Here is a 22,416-nt window from a genome sequence, read left to right as displayed (position 1 = left end):
AATACTGAAAACTTTTCTACAAAGTGATGGGGCTCAGAGAGGTTAAGAATATTTTCCTAGGTCACAAAGTTAACGAGGAACAGAACTGAGACTTGAACCACCTCGGCCCTCCAGCAGCGTCGGAAGCTTTCTGTGACACCAGCCTGCCCCTTTCCCAGGAGGACACTTTGAAGGACTCGAAGGCTGTGTCTTGTTGGTCATTGTTAATGCCTACAGAGCTGGATAATTTACTGTCCATGAGACAATACAGACAATGTGTCTTTTTACATTTTTATCGTTCTTTTTCAAATAATTTCTTTCAATTATAAAATTAATATCATCCATTACAGAAAATTTGGAAAATACCAAGAAGACCAGAAGAGGAAAAAAAAATCTCTCTAACTCTTAGTCTCTAGGGAAAACTGGTGGCAACATTTTTTATATTATTTTTAGTCTTTTCACTCAAAGCATGCTATTTGGAAATATGCTGTTTGTATTGTGATTGTCCTTCACTACATCTACTCTGTTCTGGGATCATGATAACTTATGTATCTGATATTCATTTTTTTTTTTTTGGATATTCAGGAGAGGGTGGCATCAGTCTGACCTCTGCCTCCACTGTCACATCTAGTCTGACACACTGACTCTCCTCCTTTCCTCTTTCCCTCATAAAGACACTTGTGATTACATTGAGCACATGTGGATAGGCCGGGATAATCTCCTCATCTCAAGATCACATCAGCAAAGTCCCATTTGCCATGTAAGGTAACATATTCATAGATCCTGGGGATTAGGACACGGAATCTTGTGGGGGGGGAGCTTTGTTCTGCCTACCTGTGATTCCCTTCTCTTATTTTTAATCCAAGATCTTAGGGTTTCACTAATAACAGTAAAAGTTGTACTGCTGAGACCACACATTTCCATATGCTCTTGACTTAAGGACTGAGTTTCCTTGACTTCCAGTTACACATTCTTTATTTCTAGATTGAAACAATGTGGGTTTAACCTGAAAGCACAGCACACTGAGTGACACTAAAGAAACCAGAATTTCAAGCAGAGGGGTGCATCAATTGTTGAGTGTTTAATTCCAGTTTCCTGGATAACACCAGACTCAGGAATAATCAACAGCTGAAATAAAAAGTATGGAGGGTTAGATCCCACTTACTGACGCCTAAGAATGAAAAGGCTTGCTGAACACCAAACGTTAAATGATTTAATACCATATTCAAAAAATTCTTCAGACAAGGCCAACTCACTATTCTATTCTTTTAAAAAATGCATTTCTGTGTATTCTCCCAATGCTGGGGAATGGATTTCTATGTTATTTACCCACTCACCTGACTGAAACAAAACAACAACAAAGGAGCAGAGAAACAAAACAACAACAAAAACTGCATTGTTTACTCATGGTGATACTGAGGAAAGTGCCTGACCTCATGGAGTTTGCACATCATTGGGAGAGACAGACAGACAGAACGCAAGTAAAAAAATAAGATTATAACAAATTCTGGTAAGCACAATTAAGACAATGAGAAAACAAGGTAAATGAAAGGATAAAAGAGTGATATCAACTTCAGCTAAGACGATTTTTCTGAGGAAGTCATGTAAAAGCTATGACCTGAAGGATGACAAGGAGCCAGCTCTGTGAAGACCTGAGGAAAGAGTGATGCGGGTAGGTGAGACAGCCTGTGCAAAGCTCCTGGGGCATGTTGTTGCGGGTAGTGAGAGGATGGGAGTGGCGAAACATGGTTGGAGCACATTGAGCTGGGGCAGAATGTAATAGGATGTAGTTAGAGAGTTTTGCAGGGTTAAGACTATTCAAAATCTCATAGGTCACACTAAAGGGTTAGAATATCATTTTCAATACAATAGAAATCAGACTTTGGGCTTTGAATTATGAGCCCATCGCAGACTCTTGAAATTAGGTTCGGATGATGGAACGAGCCAGGCATCTATAGAAGCAGGTTTTTTGTTCGTTTGTTTGTTTTGTGTGTTTTTTTTTTTTTTTATGTGTATGTTGCTGTGGCTAAAATTAACTGCAGAATTCCCTGTCTTCCTATTGTCTGCTACCCCCTATCTCTGCATGGTGAAGCAGACCTACAAGTGAGATACTAACTGTTCTTAGAAGAAGACTGATTGAATTTATGTGTGTCTGCTGGTTGCTCAGAGACAGTAACAGAAACTGGAATATAGTTGGATTTATGGAAGTCTTGTGAGGACTTAGGCCCCCTGCATCTTCTGATTACTGAAGCCTCTCTGCCTTATTACTCATCTTACAAAGAATACACTCCAATTTCACTATGAAGTATATCATATGTGATAGCCCCCCCCTTTTTTTCTACAGAACTTCATACGTACAAAAGTCCTCCTGTATTTTGGCTGCTAAGACTTTTTCATTTTGGTAATGAGTACATTTAGAATTTGATCACATGCTTTTGTTGCATTTCATCAGATAATCATAAAATTCTAATCTGTTAAAGTTAAATGAATAGACTTTCAATGAATAGACTTTATAGACTTTAAACTGAATTAAATTGATAGACTTTCTAACATTATAGCAAACTTCCATTCTTTGATGCCAAGAATGGATGTATCGTAGATGCCAATTATGATGTATCATCTTTTTATATATTGCTGGCTTTAGTTTGTAAAAGTTTCTTTGGGACTTTTTGCATTTTTGTTTATGTGTAAGAGTGTTCTCTCATTTTCCTTTGTAAAGTCATCCCTGTGGGCTTCACTACTGAGGCTGTTCTACATCAAACAATATATTTTAAGTGGACATTATAAATATAAGTGTCTTCTCCCTGTTCACACGTGCACTCCAGGGACTCCACGTTAGATGCTTTGGGATATGGGATTTGCCTGTGCGTCCTGGGGGTTAGTGTCATTACTCCTCAGGCTTGGAGGGTGGGTAGGAAAACGGAACTAATAAATAACACATCACACACATCTCACTAACTTGACAAAGCGGTATATCTTCTGTAGCAAGACCAGGGAGTAAAAGATATTTGATAAATTGCAAGGCAAGAAATCTTTTGTGGCCAAAGCAAATTTGCAACAGATGTAGTTGATGTTAAATGCTTTCTGAATTTAGGAAATTGTTTCCAATTTTTTCCTAAAGTGTCATAATGGTAACAATTAATAATAATTAAACGTTGATTGAGTATTTAAATTGACTACATTGCTGTTTACTGAGCGATGTAACATTATATGTTCAGAGGTTAAACTTAAAATGGATATGTGACTTGAAATAGCATGGAGATAATATCTGGTAACTATAACACGGGTATTCATTTAAAAAATCTCTTCTCTCTCTTCAGGAAATATAGAATTGCTTTATTTTAAGTGATTGGCAAAAGGGCAGAACTTCTGCAAGCGCTGACATGGTGTTCACAGCAGCATCATGAGCGGCAACTCGTCCCCCCCTGCATCTGCGCAGCTCTGCTATGAGAACGTGACCGGGTCCTGTGTGAAGACTCCCTACTCGCCAGGACCCCGCCTGATTCTCTACACCGTGTTTGCCTCTGGGGCTGTGCTGGCGGTGTTTGGAAACCTCCTGGTGATGACTTCAATCCTTCACTTCAAGCAGCTGCACTCTCCAACCAACCTCCTCATCGCCTCCCTGGCCTGTGCTGACTTTCTGGTGGGGGTGACCGTGATGCCCTTCAGCATGGTCAGGTCGGTGGAGAGCTGCTGGTACTTTGGGCGAAGCTTCTGTACTTTCCACACGTGCTGCGATGTGGCATTCTGTTACTCGTCTCTCTTCCATTTGTGCTTCATCTCCATCGACAGGTACATTGCTGTTACTGACCCTCTGGTCTATCCTACCAAGTTCACGGTGTCTGTGTCAGGGATATGCATTGGCGTTTCCTGGATCCTGCCCCTCGCCTACAGCGGGGCCGTGTTCTATACAGGTGCCTATGACGACGGGCTGGAGGAATTATCTAGTGCCCTCAACTGTGTAGGGGGTTGTCAAGTTGTTGTAAATCAATTTTGGCTTTGGGTAGATTTTCTGTTATTTTTCACCCCTACTTGTGTTATAATAATTCTGTACAGTAATATTTTTCTTGTGGCTAGAAAACAGGCTAAAAGGATTGAAAACATTAATAGTAAAGTGGAAGAGGTATCAGGGACACACAAAATTAGGGTGGCGAAGAGAGAGAGAAAAGCAGCTAAAACACTGGGTGTCACAGTGGTAGCATTTTTGATCTCATGGTTACCATATATGATTGACTCATTTATTGATTCTTTTTTGGGTTTTATAACACCTTCATATGTTTATGAGATATTTTCCTGGTTCGGTTATTGTAACTCTGCTCTAAATCCTTTCATTTATGCTTTATTTTACCCTTGGTTTAGGAGAGCAATGAAACTTATTATTACTGGCCAAGTAATAAAAGACAGTTCATCAAACGTAAATTTGTTTTCTAATTAACCTAAACTTTAACTTTAAGAATTGGTGACATGTTGGGAATATCCCAGTAATTGTGACATGAAATACCGTACATGAAAATGATCCATTAAATTGGGGAGAAATGGTACCTCCATATCAGGAGCATAACTTTTATGCTTTTATTTTCTTGGTAAGTTAAATATCTTTAAGAATTTGATAGAAACATATTTACTAAAAAATGGTTCACATAAAGATGATTTTATTAGTTTCCCCAAATCTATGCACTTCTCTGCTTTGTCAGTTGTTCGTTATTATCGTTTTCCAGGCCTTCCTTTCAAGCTCACTTTTCTGTCATTTTCAAAGGTTTCCTGGTTACCTGTTCCCTGTGAAAGTCTTGTATCTCCTGTCTTTCTCTGGACTTGATTGACTTTGCCTTCATTTTGAGAAGCTTGTTTTTGGGGTCCGGTCTTTCCGGAGCTCATAGAGATCGCTGAGCCTTATATATCAGCCATTTCAGACTCAGGACCTGGCTCCTAGTTTATATTTTGGGGGTATTTTTCAAATGTGGGAAAAACCATGACCAGATGGTGTAATTTCCACAACAGTGACTGTCCTTGTATGTGATTTCTTTCTCATTCCATGAGGATTGTTGTTTTACCTACCAGTCATGAAGGAAGTCGAATTTCTGTCTTTTTTTTCTGTAAACTCTATTTTGTAAACAAAGTTTGTAGATTATTGATGAAAAAAATGAAAATGTATTATAAGCTATGGGAAAAGGATGGATTTTTAAAGAAGTGGTAATGTGGCATATAGCTTTCTGGAAAAATATGTTAAACATCTTGCATCATATTATTGATAAACTCAAACATAATTTTTCCAGATGTTAAAAAACTCAAAGAAATATTGCTTTTATAAATTTTCATTGGAGGGATCATGAATGAAAACCTATAGATTCATGTTCTCGATTTAATTTTTTAAATTTAAAAGAAAACCTGGTCAGGCCTAGAAAAAAAAGTCAAGTTTGGAAAACTATGGGCAGCATACAAGATGAAGAGAGGGTTAATACATTTAAAAATATAAAGGTCTTTTATACAGCAGTGAGAGACAGACAAACACCCCACTGGACAAATCAACAGGCAATTTCACACAGAAAAAATAGAAATGGCTAATTAAAATGCCAGATGTAAAAATAATCAAAAAATTTTAATGAAAGTGTGATGGAGTTTCATATACCAAGTTAGCAAATATTAGAAGGAGGGATCAGTAATCCCCATTGTTAATGAAAGCGTAGGAAACTGAGCACACCTGTGAGAGAATTGATCACGCTCTCAGGCATCTCCAGAAAACATGATAGAGTTTCCAGTTTCTGAGGGGAATTAAAAATTTTATAAAAAATTTAAAACATGCATGTCACTTGACTCTATAGTTCCATTTCTGCCAAGTGACCTTGAGCAAAGAGCCAGGAAAGGTAGCAAACATAACAAGAACACTCATTGTATAACTCTTAATTATTACTGGGGAAAAAACCTAGATTAATAAGGGATAAATTAAATGAATTATGCTCCTCCGATGTAATGGAATATTATAAAGCCTTTACAAATTGCTAACAAGTTCTGTATAAATAGACATGGAAAGAAAACCACAATATCTATTTTAAAAGAGTATAAAATAGTATATGTTATGTGGGTGTTATATACATACATACTTCTATATGCTTTTACAAAGTCTAACTTTATGTATAATGGACAGTGTGTGATATGGGGATGGATTTACTTTGTAAATTTATCTCTATCATTTGAATATTTCTGAATAAATTAACATATAAAAACTTATTACTATAATTTTGAAGTTAGCTTTGCTGGTTTGTTTGTTTTAATTTAATAAAAATATATTCTGAATATATATGTACATATAATATATATTTATACACATATTATATATATACACATATATATGTGTGTGTGTGTGTGTATATATATATATATATATATATATATATATATATCCCTAGTACAATTTATTTTTCCTATCTAATGAAACTAAATTGTAACTGCTTTGGTATAATTTAGGAGCTACATCTTTTAAAAAATATTTATTAGAAAATAGATAATATACAATGTTTATAAGTTCAGGGGTACACCATAGTTATTCAATATTTATATACCTAAAGAAGTGATCTCCATGATAAGTACAGCAACCATCTGACACTATACCAGGCTATAACCATATTATTGACTATATTCCACATGCTGTACATTACATTCCCATGACTTATTTGTTTCATACCTTGAAATTTGGACCTCTTATTTCCCTTCATCTCTCCCCACACTTTTTAAAATTTTTCGATTACAGTTGACATTCAGAATTATTTTATATTATTTCAGGTGTATAGCATAATGGTTAGACATTTACATAATTTAAGAAGTGATCCCCCTGACTAGTCTATTGCCCATCTAGCACTACATATAGTTATTACCATATTATTGGCTATATTCTTTGTGCTTACTTTACATCTCCATGACTATTTTGTAACTACAGTTTGTACTTATTAATCCTTTCACTTTTTCACCCTGCCCCCAACCCCTTCCCATCTGTCATCACAACAAATCTAGTACCCATCTGACACCATATATAATTATTAAAATATTATGACTATATTCCTTATGCTATACCCTACATCCCCATGACTACTTTGTAACAACCGATTTGTACTTCTTACTCCCTTCCCCTTATTCACCTATGCCCCCAACCCCCTCTCATCTGGCAACCATCAAAATGTTCTCTGTGTCTAAGAGTTTGTTTCTGTTTTGTTAGTTTTGTGCTTAGATTCCACATATAAGTGAAATCATATTGCTTCTGTCGTTGTCTGATATACTCCACTCAGCACAATACCCTCCAGGTTCATTCATGTCACCACAGATGGCAGGAAACCCATCCCTTCCATGATCGAGCAATATTTAATTGTATATATGTACCCAGCCTCTTTATCCAGTCTTCCACCAACAGACACCCAGGCTGCCTCCACATCTTGGCCATTGTAAAAATGCTGCAGTGAATTTATGGATGCAACACGTCCCCTAGAAATAGTGCTTGGGTTTCTTTGATAAATACCCAGAAGTGGGATTTACTGGTTCCTTCATTGTCTCTTTTTTGTTTTAAAGTCTATTTTGTCTGTTATACAAGTAAGTATTACTACCCCAGCTCTTTTGGTTGTTTTGTTTCCATTTTCATGAGATATCTTTTTCCATGGTTTTACTTTCTGTCTGTGTCTGTCATTCAATCTGGAAGTGAGTCTCTTGTAGGCAACATATTGTAAAGGTCTTATTTTCTTATCCATTCACCCACCCTCTTTTGATTGGAGAATTTATTCCATTTACATTAAAAGTAATTGTTGATAGACATGTAGCAATTGCCATTTTATTATTCATAATATTGACCTATCCCCCGCCCCCCGCCGCCCCATCTTAAAGAAATCCCTCTAAGATCCCTGTAATATTGGTTTGGTAGAGATGAACTCCTTTAGCTTTTTCTTATCTGGGAAGCTCTTTACCTTTCCTTTGATTTTAAATGATAGATTTGCTGGGTAGAGTACCCTTGGTTGTAGGTCCTTGCTTTTCATCACCTCAAAAATATGTGTCAGTTCCTTCTAGCCTGCAAAGTTTCTGTTGAGAAATCAGCTGAACATCTTATGGGAGCTTTCTTATAAGTTACTATTTGCCTTTCTCTTGCTGCTTTGAAAATTCTCTCTTTGTCTTTAGTCTTTGCAATTCTAATAATATGTCTAGGTGAGGTCTTGTTTGGGTTCATCCTGTTTGGGACTCTCTGCACTTCCTGGACTTGTATGTCTATTTCCTTTGCCAGGTTAGGAAAGTTTTTAGTCATTATTTCTTCAATAGGTTCTCAATCTCTTGCTTTTTCTCTTTTTCTTCTGACACTACTATGATGCAAATGTTGTTACTCTTAATGTTATCCCAGAGGGCTCTTAAACTCTCCTTATTTTTTTGGATACGTTTTTCTTTTTGGTGTTCCAATTGGGTGTTTTCTGCTACCTTGTCTTCCAAACTGCTGATTTGATCCCTTGCTTCCTCTCGTCTGCTGGTGGTTCCTTCTAGTGCATTCTTCCTTTCAGTTACTGTATTCTTCACTTCACTTGGTCTTTCTATGGTTCTATGTCTGTCTTATGCTTGCTATCTCTTTGTTGAAGTTCTCACTAAGTTCCTTGAGCATCCTAATAACCACTATTTGAACTCTATCTCTGGTAAGTTAGTTACCTCTATTTTGTTTAGTTCTTTTTCTGGATTTTTCTCCTATTCTTTCATTTGCAACATATTTCTTTGTTTCCTCATTTTGGCTGCCTATCTGTTTCTTTCTATGTGTTAGGTAGGTCTTCTATGTCTCTCAGTCTTGGCCAGGTTGCTTTATGTAGTAAGTGTCCTGTGGGGCATAATTGGCACCTGCTCTGGGTGCTCCAGAGTATCCCTTGTGTGGGATTTGTGTGCCCTCCTGTTACAGTTGAGCCTTGATCTCTATTGGCATATCAGTGGGTGGGATTGACCCTCAGGCTGATTGGCTATGGGGTTTGGCCATGTCCACAGCTTACAGGCTGCTGTGCTTGACGGCTTACCCCACTGAGTAGTAATCACCCAAGCGGACTCTGGTGCTTGTTGAGACCACCCTTTGTGTGTGCACTTGTGGGGCTAATTAGGAGCTGTTCTGCTATGGTCTGAAGTCAACCTCCAAGTTTATCAGTTCTGGGGCCTCTTTGGAGGGTCTCCTGTGCCGGCTCAGGTCACTCACTGCTTGTGACTGTTTGGGAAATACCTGGTAGGAGCTACAAAGTGATCTGTGGTTGTTCGCGCCTGTGCTAAACCTCGAGGTGCACGGGAGAGAGACCATGCTACGACCTGAGGACATCAGCCATGTGTATCAGTCTGGGGTAGCTCCACAAAAAGCCTGGCCACTCTGAGGCCTGCTGCCACCTGTTGGCTCTCTTAAGGTTCAGCTGCTGATAGAGTCTCGTGTGGTATGCAAGTTGTGTAAGGCAGGGCCTCTGAGAGTCACTATAGTGGGAAGAGTTGTGGTCACTAGTTTAACACAGACTCTGGTTTGGTGCCAGTGCTGAGCTTAGAGCTACTCAGCAAAGTCTCAGAGCACATCAAGGCCAGTCACTTTCCCCTGGGGCCCAGAGACTCCAATATTTTGCCCAGAAAGCATGCAATGGGACAGGGCTGGCTGTGCTCTGGGAAAAATGTGCCTCCAGCATTGGGGAGTTGAATCAGGCAGGGTCCAATAGGTCAGCAGTGCAGAGCCCCAGAGCCACCAGACCATCAGATTTCAGATTTGGGCCTGTTGGGGGCGTGCTCAACACAAGAATATGGCGACCGCCTGCTGGCTGCAAGGGAGGAAGAACCTCACACGGGGAAAACGCTTATTGTCCTTCAGTTCCTCCCCAGAAGCCGCATACCTCAGTTTTCCCACCGTATGTTCCGACACCACCCAAGTTTCTATCCCTCCACTGGAGCCTAAGGTAAGTGCCTGTGAGTGAGTGACTCTGTACGTGGGCCTTTTAAGAGGACATCTGGGTTTCCCACAGCCTTCCATCCCACCTGATGGCTGGAATCCCCACTGTTTTTCACAGCCAGGTGTTGCTGGGCTCCTGGTACTGGCACCAGTACTCTGGGCTGGGATCGTGGTGCGAGGGTTTCGTGTCCCTCACTCCTCTGGGGGAAACCTCTGCAGCCAAGATATCCCTCCTAATTCTCAACTGCCACACAAATGTTTGGGGTCCATCAGCATCTCGTCCCTCCCACCAATCTTGACATGGCTTGTTTGTATTTTAATATAGAACTTCTGTGGGACTAAACTTCAGATAGTTCTCCAGGTTGATTGTTCTATAATTTAGTTGTAATTTTAATGTGTTCATGGAAGGAGGCAGACACAGTGTTTATCTAGTCTGCCATCTTGTACCATTTTAGGAATTACATATTAAAGTGATTAAAATATCTTGGAAATGATATCTTAACATTATTAAAGTGCTTGCAATATTGTTTTGCTGCATGTCTTTAAGATCTTCCATCTCTTCCTTGACTGAATATTAATCATGTGCTGCTTCATAGCCTCTTATGAATACATTCAGCCTAATTCCACTTAATATCCCTTCCACGTTGATATCACACCCTTGAGTTCCATTCCCACATATAGGTATTTTGTTAGGTTTCTGTTACTATAGATTGGCAAAGTCATGCCGTCTTCTAGTCTTGTGTTGTATGTCCTCATGGGTCACACTTTGTACCTCATCCTTTGGGGCTGCTGGGACCTGAGTCTGATTATAGGTCTATAGGCAAGGGCATTAGGGGTGGTCTGAGGAGGGCCAGTGATCCATTGTAAGGCAACTACCTCAGGTGAGATGATTATAGCTTCTTCAGGCAAGGGGAACTGACCTCCTCAGGCAGCCGTGAGAAAGCTTCCTCTACTGGCTGAAAAGGCTTGACAGAATTTACGGGTTGGAGGTAGCCAGTTTCATAGGGCCTGCCTATCTGTCACCATCCTAATTTTTAGCATCCCTTTCCTTCCCAATCAATGCCAGAATTTGAGCAAAAGATGCCATGGGAGTTTGAGAATTCAACTTGCATTTTAATTAGCCACCTACAGAATTGGGCTTGGTGTATGGTTTTCAGAAACTCAGTCCTATGGCTACTAGAAAATATGGGTTCCATTCTTTCAGAGTATTCATTGAAGCTTTCAGGTCCCTTGTACGGAACTTGAACTCGTATTTATAGCCTCTCTAGCTCATCATTTTCTTCTCCTGTATTCTCCTGAGCAGTTAAAAGAAACCAACCAACTAATTATACTTGTCATTTTAACTAAAATGTTGTATAAGGCAGCAAGTGCATGTCACCCAGAGCCTTTTCTTCCGTAGGCGCTTGCTTACAGGTATCTACAGATAATGTGAGTAAATGTTTTAGCACTGTAGGCTATGGGCTACCAGTTTCTTTGCTACCACTGGAAACAGGGTCTTTACGCCTTCAAATGCCTCACAACACATTTAAAACTAATATGACAAGAATCATAGACCTAAACACAAAAAACTAAAATAATAAAAATTCTAAAAGAAGTACAGAAGAAAAGTAGCTGTGATGGATTATTTTAGGCAAAGTTTCTTAGACAAGAAAAAAAGCACTAACCTATAAAAATTTATAAGTGGTTTTTATCAAAACTAAAACCTTCTACTCTTAAAAAACTACTCTCAAGAAAATGAAAAGTCCAATATTCATAACATATATTTCTAGACGGACTTGTACCCAGTCAACACAAAAATAGTAAAATTTGAAATCTATTAAAAAATGGTCAAAAATGTTAATGGGACAGTTAACCAAAGTGGACACGTTAGAGGCCAATACTAACATAGACAAATTCCCAACATCACCATTCATAAAATTTAAAACAAGAGATACTATTACATAGCATCTAATATGGTTAAAATAAAAAGAAATGGCAATGACAAGAATTGAAAGAACTTGGAGCAATGAGAACATTCATAGATTGCTGGTGGAGTACAAAAGGTTTCAATTACTTTAGAAGACGGTTTATAGTTACTTGTATAGGTAAACATACGCTTCCCATATGATCTAGCAATTCGTCTCCCAGGCGTTCACTGAAAGATATAACACATGTCTTTGCAAAGAATTGTGTATGGATGTTCATACCAATACTATTAACAACCCCAGACTGAACATAAGTTCAAATGTCAATCAACAGACACATGGATACAATAATTGTGGTATATTACTACAGTGGCATTTCTGTTTAGCAATAACAAGGCATGAACTGATAATATACCTAATAAATGGATACAGACATTGAGCTGAGAGAAAGAAGCTGGTCACAGAAGAGCTCATAGTATATGATGCTATTACCTGTCATTGTTATACCAGGAAACAAAATCAGTAGTGATGGAATGGAAACCAGTGATTGCCTAGGGCAGGAGGAGGGAGCTGTGGGGGGTAGATTGACTATTAAAAGGGCACAAGGAAAATGGCTGAGGTGTGGAAATATTCTATATCTTGGTTTTGGAGGTGATGGCGTGGGTGGATACATTTATCATGTCATCAACTTGCACACTTAAACGTGTGAATTTTCGAATACAAAGTATACTCAATATCAAAAGGCTGATTCTAAAAATGACCAGAAGTCATGCATCAGGAAAAATGTTTTTCAAAGTCCTCAGCTGAGATCTTTTCTCGAGCTGAAGACAAAAAGCTTAATTTGTCAGAGGTAACATACAGCGTCATAAATATTGGAATCTCCAATTTCCGATGTAAACATTTTGTTTTTTCTAATATCTTCCACAGAGTTCCTATTAAAAACAAACACAGAAAAGAACAAACAAAAACACCTTAGCAGGAAACTAGTTTTATTTGTACATACAGTTTGTTTATATCTCCTTGAGAAAAATACCTTGTACTCTGCTCTCCCACTTTTCCAAATCAGAACTTATTCAAGAAAACCTGAAGCATTCCGTGTTAATATATTAATTCTGCGTTTAATTTCTTTAGCACAAACAAATACTGGAAGAGATGAAGAGTTTTACTGAAAGAGCTTTAGTGACAAACATAAATCATCAATAACTTGTTCTTACAAAAATAAAAATGCAATCTCAATAATAACTAAAAATAAACAGTTGGCTTTCAAATTCTGGACAAAGGTTTTCAAAGACAGCACTATTTCCATTTCTTTTCTATTTCATGAAAAGGAAAATGTCATCAAGGGAGTAGAAGTGTGGAAACTTATTTTAAACATAAATATAATCATTACTAAAGTTCTTTCTTTCCACACATGCACTATGGGGATTCAATCTTAAGGGCTTTGGGTTATTTGCAATTATTTAGCTACTTTCTTGAGGGGCAGAGTGTTTTGAGTGTTATTCTAGCTCTGATAAATTAAGAAAAGAACGCTAATACAATGTGGCATTCGTATATGCATTATAACAGCTCTTGGAAGACTAACATTTCTCAGGTAAGAAATACTAGGCAATGCAAAGAAAGATTTTTTACAATTTAAATAAACAGAATTTTATGTAATGATAAAATTAACTGCTTACTCAGTTCAAAGTAAATTATTTTATGAAATGAAGATATGAGTCAGGTTCTAAACATGAAAATAAGGATTTGTTACTTACAGAGAAATAGGGACAAAATGTGCTGGCAATTGCTGACATATTTTACACACTTTTTTTAAAGGACTTTGAAAATGATATATTTGGAATGACACGTTTTGCCATAGAGGATGATAGCTTTTCCAGGTATCAAAACAGAGAATCATGGGCAGTGATTTGCCGGCTCCTGTAGCTACACAGCTCTGCTACGAGAACGTGAATGGATCCTGTGTCAAAACTTCCTACTCTCCAGGCCCCCGCCTGATTCTGTACACAGTGTTTGGCTTTGGATCTTTGCTGACTGTATTTGGAAACTTCTTGGTGATGATTTCAGTTCTTCATTTCAAGCAGCTGCACTCTCCGGGCAATCTTCTATCGCCTCCCTGGCCTGTGCTGATTTCTTGGTGGGAGTCACTGTGATGCCCTTCAGTGCAGTGAGGTCTGTGGAGAGCTGCTGGTACTTTGGGGAGAGTTACTGTAAATTTCACTCTTGTTTCAATGGGTCGTTCTGTTATGCTTCTATCTACCACTTGTGTTTTATTTCCTCGATAGATACATTGCAATCACTGACCCTCTGGTCTACCCAACCAGGTTCACTGCATCTGTTTCTGGCATTTGTATTGCTTTCTCCTGGCTCCTTTCCATTATTTATTCTTTTTCCCTTCTTGGCACAGGAGCAAATGAAGCTGGGCTGGAGGAACTAGTAAGTGCTCTCACCTGTGTGGGAGGATGTCAAGTTGCAGTGAATCAAAGTTGGGTATTGGTAAATTTTCTATTATTTTTCATACCCACGCTTGTGATGATGATTGTTTACTCCAAGATTTTCCTCATTGCTAAACACCAGGCCAGAAAAATGAAAGTATGAGCAATAAGACTGTGAGATCATCAGACAGCTACAAAGACAGAGTGGCCAAGAGGGAGAGAAAAGCCGCAAAAACGTTGGGCATCGCAGTGATAACATTTCTGATTTCATGGTCGCCATACTTCATTGATACAATAATTGACGCCTTCCTAGGTTTCATCACACCCACCTTATTTATGAAATATTAGTTTGGATTGCTTACTATAACTCAGCTATGAACCCCTTGATCTACGCTGTATTTTATCCTTGGTTTCGAAAAGCCATCAACCTAATCGTCACTGGTCAGATCTTAGAGAGAATTCCTCAACAATAAGTGTGATTTTCTGGAGTAGGTTCTGTATTTGATTGTGAGGTTGAAAAATAGATGGTGAGTGAAACTCACAATGGGGAGAAAAATGTTGACCAAATGTGCAAGATCTTCTGAGGTAAAAATCATAGAATTCTGCTTCCTTTTTGACAGAAACACATAAATTCAAGTTCAATGTTCTGTGGTAATATAACATTAAAAATATGATTGTAATGGAAACAGCACAGCCTTATATCCAGAAATGACTGAATTGTAGTATTCTGACATCTAATACTGTGATCTTGGGTTGCTCAGTTCTCTCTGATCCTCACTATACTTCTCTGGTTAGTAACGCCTCCCTTGTAGTATTCTTGAGAAACGGTAAAAATATATATATATATATATACATATATATATATATATGTATATATATATATATATATATACATATATACACACACACACACACACACATATACGTATATATATATTAGACATATATATATGTATATCATCTAAATCCTGTCTTTATTACTTATTAGTTCAATCCCTGACAATATCTTTTCTCAGTTCCTTTGTATTATTTTCTATTAAAATGTAAATGCAACTAAGAGATATTTAGAGAGGTGGTGGCTCCTTGCTCAGAGAGGGCAAAGGATTGAGTCTACACTGTCTGGTGTTAAGCTTTGCAGAACCAAAATGTGATTTCAGAGTCACATAAAATCAGTCAAGACATAGAGCATTAACTATAATATCAACTCAGTTATTTACAATGACAGAGGTTACTTGTGTCATAAGTAATAACATTCATTTATTCAGGGAGCATCTTACTGGTGAGTAGTCTGCTCATAAAGTTACATATGAGTTCAGACATGGTACTAGTTCATATACGTTTAAAGCAAAGGTTTTAATCTTGTCATTCGTTATTTTACTTTATTTTGAAATTAACTTATTATCACTTAAATTGGGCATTGTTTCAAAATTATTTACAGGGGCTTCAAGGATGTAGAGAAGCATAATTTTAAAATATGTTCAAAAAAGAAAGAAAACTGAAAGGAAGTATATAAAATAAAGCCAAGACAACGGCTGGAAAATGGAGTGTTTCCTATGACCCATAAACTTGGTTCCAAAGCTAAAAAGGGAAACTGAGTTAGTTGTACAATTCACAGTGGATAAACCAAGACAGTTATTTCAGGGAGTTTTCTTGGTAAGTAAAACTGAAGGGTGCTGTATGTTTCATGAACAATGTAAATAAATTACGTGATTCTATTCTAGCCTTAGTTTTGCCGCAATAAGACATCAAGATTTATCATCAGATTATCATGTTTTGGGGCAGGAGTGAATATATATTAAAAAATTCTTGCTATATTTCTTTAATTTCTAACTGATGTAATAAAGCATTATCTATTGGCACATCACTTCTAACTATTATCACACAAATGCTTTGACTGGGTAAGCCTCTTCTAATAGTGCCTTATTTCTGATTATACTGTTCTTAGGAGAAACTCTTGTCTTTATTTCATTTCACAGATGACGGAAGTCACCCTAGACTGCTTATTGTCCTTTTACCCACAATCCTTCAGTTCGGACTTCAATATCATCAATTTATTTTGCTTCTTGTGGTTTCACTGTAGTAACTCTTTCTAATCTTGTTCTGCAAGCTACCGATAATCATACTGCCTCATTGTAAAGATAAAGAAGCTAAAATGAAAGTGGTAAAGAAATCTGATGAATGTGATAAAGCTTCTGGATTCAAATAAGTATTTCTAATATCTAGTTTAATACATTTACTCTTATGTTTTAAAAAAGCCTTCTAATATATTAGACAAATCATCTAATTTTATCACTTCCTTTCCAAGATCAATATAATATTCTGTCTATTTTTATGAGTGTTTGAAAACTTTCATTATAAAAGACACAAGCTACTGTCATCATTATTCTCTTCTGTGAACACTCTGGTTGTGTGGGGACTAATATATTGGCCTTTGCTACAAAGAACATTTATTGAGTGCTATGGTATGTAATACATGAGTTCTGGAACCAAAGGATATAACAATAAAAGCAATATAATAACCTAATAAATATTTATCTATGTCGATATGACACACGTTCTGTGCATGGAATTTTCTTAACTGCATTAAGTCACTTCATCTTCACAACAACCTTATGAGCAAGGGAATATTATTACTTCTATTTAGAATGAGGAACCTGAGGCATTAAGAAGTGAGTCACATGCTCCCGGTGGCATACTTTGTTTAACAATAGAACCAATATGGACAGCAGGGGCCAGAGAGTAAGTGAAGTAACCAGTAACTTATTCCTCCTCTTACAAAAGAGAATGTGGCCCACCCTCCATACTCACTGGTTGAGAACAATTTGGAATACATGATTTTATACACATTTCTGCAAATTAAAAAAATAACCATCATAAAGAAAAGTTCGTCATAAACCAAGTTCTTTGGGGAGATGGAGACATTGGAGAGAATAATTAATTTGCTGTGATATAAAATTTTAATGTACTGTTTTCCACTCATCACAATCTTTTCTTTATTGAAATTGTATTTATTGTATGAGATTTTGTTCCCCTGAGAGTGAATGGAGGGTCATTTAGATAAACTGTATCTTAATTATTAAGGCAGGGTTGGGCTTAACATCAAGCAAAATCATGATCTTACTGTTTTATAGTATTTATTTATTTGGTTCCTTTGTGCTTTTTCTCCACAGAAATCACTTCAAGTCACCTAAGCATTGTTGAGGGATTCGAAGTTTCATCTAGCTTTTATCCTGCTGATTATATTAGTTCATTACTATATGTAACAATATAAGTATGTTTGCATATTTTATGCACCCTTAATAGCTCAGATGTTTAACAGGACCTAAAGTTTCCCTTTATATTTTTTCCATGTGTAAAGATTAAAACAATGGAGATGATAGATGGATTTCTGTGCATCCTTTCTTAGGGACCACTATGTTCATTGTGTTTGTGACATTACTTTTCTGCTTTCTAATGATTTGCTGTGCATATTTGTTTTCCCCCAAAAGTGCGTTATTCAGGAAAATGTCCCTTTTTTCATTTTTATAGTGCCAGCAGAAACCTTTCACTATACTTGGAAATAAAGAATAATCAATAAATATTTACTGAACAAAGAAGTGTATATTTCCTTTAACTGTGGAAATATTTTAATAAGTTTATATAAAATGTGCATTGTCATATTAAGAAAATATGAATCTGCATGAATCATTTTTATGCATCAAAGTGGTTATCATTATGAACTTTCTAAGAAATGAAGGAGATCTCTCAAAATGAATGGTAGGATGTTGGCAAGTATTCTTCAAATTATTCAGGAAAAGCATAAAGAAATAGAACTCTAGTCACCAGATTTGCCCTTCCTTGGGTATCATTGGGACTTGTGGCCCACTGAGTATGTCACAAGATTTGGAACAGTCTGCACTTGGTGCTTTGCAAACAGGAAATAGCTGCACTGTTTCATGTACTAGTGCACACAGACTTGCTCTACTAACTCTCCATTCCCAATATTTTAAAACACTGGGGGCAGATTGCATAGGCGTCCATGAAATTTGGATATTTGAAATCCCATAAAAAGTCTATTCTAATCCTAAATGAGATTTACAATCACATCCACTTTAGCACTTTTGTCTTTCCTATTTCTAGTCAGGGCTACCTACTCCTAGGCCTCAAGGTTCTGTAATGGGGAGGGAGATAAACCTGCTTTTATGGTGTGTTTTTTCCCCCTCTCTCCTTTCTTCTTGTAACCCCATCCACCCTGCACAGCAGAGCAGGAATGGAATAAGGAGAATATTAATAATGAGAGAAAAGTTTTCTCATTCGGGCCTGGTAATGCCATAGCTGACGGACAGTGCCCTGCATGCGGCAGGCGCCCAAATGTAGGCTCTGTCATGAGGTACGTGTGTGACTCATTTTGGGACAGCCTGCCCAGTGTCCAGTTCCCGATGTGCATGAGCCACTCCAGATCACCTCTTTTAGCTTCTCTTTAGAGTCTGTCTATGAGTGGAAACCTTACAGGTTTTGCTTCTGGGGTCTCTTTGTCCAGACGACAACACCATTGAACAATGTATTGGGAACATGATTCAAGTTCATTCCCTCTTTAGATTTGCTTATTTAATAATCTTGCTGACCTGCCCTGTGTTTATGTTGAGCAGAGGAAGTAGACTAGGAGAGCAGATGGCTGGGAGGAGAATTGGGCTGGCAGGGAGAGAAGCCCCTACTGTCACTGCTTCCAGTGCAAAGATGCAGGAGTTTCACGTGGGCTACTAGACTGTGGGAGCCAGTCAGGCTTGGCCCTAGTGGCAGGTCTCGCAGTTCAGGGGTGCACAAAGTGTCTGTGACACATCCCACAGGGCTTGAGGAGGATGTTGGAAATACTCACACCAGTATTGATTGCAAGATCAGGAACTTGGGAATGGAAAGGCCTCCTGCAGGGATGTCTGAAGCACCCAGATATGCTCTGCATGACAGGGACACTATGGGGAAGGCTCACTACACAGAGGTCATGACCACCAGTAAAGGTCACAAGGAGACCAATTTGGTGTCAAATTATGCTGCTCCTTTTCTTCTCCTCTCTCTTCTCCCTGTGAAATAGAGCAGAAAAGGAATAAAAATTCAGACATGCCTCTTCCCTACAACCAGGCTTTTTAAGCTTAGACACCAATAGCTCTAGACACAGGGAGGGCAAGACTAGTCAATTGGGTATAGAAGGTCGTTTTAAACTGGAGCCGACCGGAATGAAAATCTTTAACACAGAGTGACTGGACATCTTTCTGAGATTCCATGAAGGGATGATGAAGGAAGAATTGCTAGAGCTCATTTGGAGAATGTGATTGGAGAAAAATTAATTTTGTGTTGTGTCTCACCATGATAAAAGTATTCCATAAACAGTTAACGTACATTTCTAAAACATGCCCGTTAAATACAAATGAATTATGTGATAAATAGAATGAGAGTCGATTCGGTTATGCAATATTTTGAAGATTTCTTTGGGTTGTTAATTAGATATATTGATTGTATGTTACCAGTACAACCACTGTTCATTTACAGTTTAACTCTTTGACCCTGCTTTGTGTTCAGGTACTTCTAGCCTCTAATGCCAAGAGACAAGAATACAGAACATTCTCACCCTTTCCTCTCAGTAACAAACTTCTGAGTTTGGGCACTGGAAAGACCACAGAGATGATTAATGCATCTTTTTCCCACCTCTATCATAATGAGGACTGTCTCACACTTTCAGACACTGGGAATACGGCTTATTTAATGGATTTTTATTTAGAAATGTTTTAGAGCATTTAAAAACCTAAGGGTTCAGTGTAGATGATGTAAGATAACCGAAGATTGCCTCTAAAGCCTGTCCTTGGTGTTAGAATCATAACCCCCTGAAAAACATGATCGCTGACTAATCTTGATCTTTATCTGATACAAATGCATTTACTCAAGATGGTCTTATGAGCAAGATAGGAAGTCATTTATGTGCAAGAATTTTAGAGGCTTTGAGAAGCACCTCCGATTTACATCTCACCTCAGCATGAGGCTACATGCTCTTTATTGACTAATCCCAAATATGAAAATATAAAGAAACTGAGATTTCTAATAAGTTCAATGGTGTAAAAAAAATGCTAAAAAAATGGAGGACAATCCTTCTCTTTTCATAGACTGTATCTTATATTAATTTCTCTATGTGGTTGATTTCTTGGACATCTGCTTCCATTGGATCATATCAGTTTATTATCATTCATTACTATTTCACCGTCTCTAATGGTTGGGGTCGAGGAGGTGCTGCCCTGGTTTGTTTTGAGAGGCATAATAGTGTGACCTGCTGAAATATCACCTTTGCTATTAAAAATACAAATGGGTCCAGATAGTAATTCCTAGAAATTTGGGTTTCAGAAATAATAAAATTGGTTAAAAATTGGGGGAACTAACAAATAACACTTTTAACTTTACCAGGTAATAACATCAAAAACAGCAGCAGCAGCCACTTTATGTACTTTGACAATATTTCATTAAAGTGTGGTTTAATATCTAAAGTATGGAAAAGGCATTCTTTAACAATAAAGGACAGTACTATAAATTGAATAAATGTTCTATTATGAAACACTTGCTCCATCGTTCTTAGTTTTCTCCTATTTCTGACCAATGAGAGGTTTGCCACAGTCCAGCTCATTCCCAGACTGGCATTTCCACATAACTGGGTTAGAATTTGAAAGCAACAATAAAATGCATAAATACTGAGAAATTAGTTTAGAAATACGTTTCCTTCGGTCTAGGTTCTCTGCCCCTCCTAGAACCCTGGCTTCACCTGAGGACTGTGACACGTATGATTTACATTTATATATAAATATTTTAATTCACCTGAGCAAGGAGAAACTAAATTTTATTTTCCCTAGATGTATATGAGTAGGTTCAACTCTTACAAAAGTCCTCAATTTTCCACATGCTTAATTAATATCAGCTATTATTGATCATTGTAATATTTGCCAATTTGATATATAAAACTCTATTACATTTTTAAATTATTTGTACAATTGGCATCTTAATATATTTATTAACCATTTATATTTTTCCTCTGTAAAATTGCCTGTTCGTTTGTTTAGTGGAATGTTTGTCTCTCCCTTACTATTTTTTAAAAAGATTTTGTAGTTTTAAACCCATTAACCCTTTTTCATCCTATATTCTGCCAATGGTTTTTCCCATTTGTTTTTTCTTTTTTTTCCTAAACATGGCTTTGTTTTCTTTTGAAGTTTCAAGAAATTTAAATTGAGTGCATGAATCTATACGGATTTTTTTGTTCCTCCAATGAAATAATGCAAAAGCTATATTTTCTCAAATTTTTTAACATCATCTAATTTATTCCATAAACTGGAAGAAATCAGTTTTGATTTTGTGAAATACACGAAGCAAGATCTTAACATTATTGTCCCAAAAACTTATATGCCATATGAAGATTTCTTGTATAAACCATCCTTGCCCCATAACTTCTAATCATTTTCATTTTTATCATGGATAATGTATAAACTTTGAATAGTGTTTATAAAAAACAAAAAGGCAGAAAATTGCCCTCCATTATGACTGGTAGGTAAAACAGCACACGTCATGTAAAAGGACAATCACTATTGCAGAAATTGTAACATTTGCTCATGGTTATTTCCACAATTACAAATACCACGCAAAATATAAAATATGAGTTCTTGTCTTCAGTCAAAACGGATGATGTATATGGACCAGAAATCTATAGGAGTCCCAGAAAGACCGACCCTCACAACAAGCTGCTAAAAATGAATTCAAAATTAACCGAGTCCAGAGAAACACAGAAACATAAGACTTTCAGAGGGAACATGGAACCAGGAAACCTTTGAAAAATGACAGAAAGGTAAGCTTGGTAGGCAAGGCAAAAAAGATACAGGAGGCCTGGAAGAAGAAAATAATCAACAACTGACAGAGCAGTAAAGAGCACAGATTTGAGGAAACTAGAAAATATGAACTTTGTGTCCACCACTATTCGTAAATAAGTTTCTATCAAATCCTTAAACACATTCACTTCACTAAGAAAGTAAAAGCATAAAGGTTATGCTGTTGAAATTGAGGTACCATTTTCCTCCCCAATTTAATGAGTCATTAGCATGCACTATACTTCATATCATAATTATTGGGAAAGTTTCAACCACATTGTCAATTAATTTCAAATTTTCAAATTATCAATTTGGAATTT

At 37.3% G+C, this 22,416-nt stretch overlaps 1 protein-coding gene and 1 pseudogene across 1 annotated transcript; both read left to right on the top strand.

Annotated features, from left to right (window-relative positions):
• Window positions 1–3,382: 3,382 nt before the first annotated feature.
• On the top strand, window positions 3,383–4,414 carry LOC117020696 (trace amine-associated receptor 6-like). Its single transcript, XM_033103311.1, has one exon. The coding sequence runs from the start codon at window positions 3,383–3,385 to the stop codon at window positions 4,412–4,414; it is 1,032 nt and encodes a 343-aa protein (XP_032959202.1).
• Window positions 4,415–13,691: 9,277 nt separating this feature from the next.
• LOC117020695 (trace amine-associated receptor 7a-like) lies at window positions 13,692–20,782 on the top strand (annotated as a pseudogene).
• The last annotated feature ends 1,634 nt before the right edge of the window (window positions 20,783–22,416 follow it).

The sequence above is a fragment of the Rhinolophus ferrumequinum genome, chromosome 3 (assembly GCF_004115265.2).
Source record: "Rhinolophus ferrumequinum isolate MPI-CBG mRhiFer1 chromosome 3, mRhiFer1_v1.p, whole genome shotgun sequence".
Classification (NCBI taxonomy): Eukaryota; Metazoa; Chordata; class Mammalia; order Chiroptera; family Rhinolophidae; genus Rhinolophus; species Rhinolophus ferrumequinum.
The sequence above is the reverse complement of the archived record's forward strand: the minus strand, read 5'-3'. Positions and strand labels throughout refer to the sequence as shown.

Coding starts and splice junctions, on each gene's coding strand:
- LOC117020696 (XM_033103311.1), top strand. CDS start 3,383: ATGAGCGGCAACTCGTCCCCCCCTGCATCTGCGCAGCTCTGCTATGAG.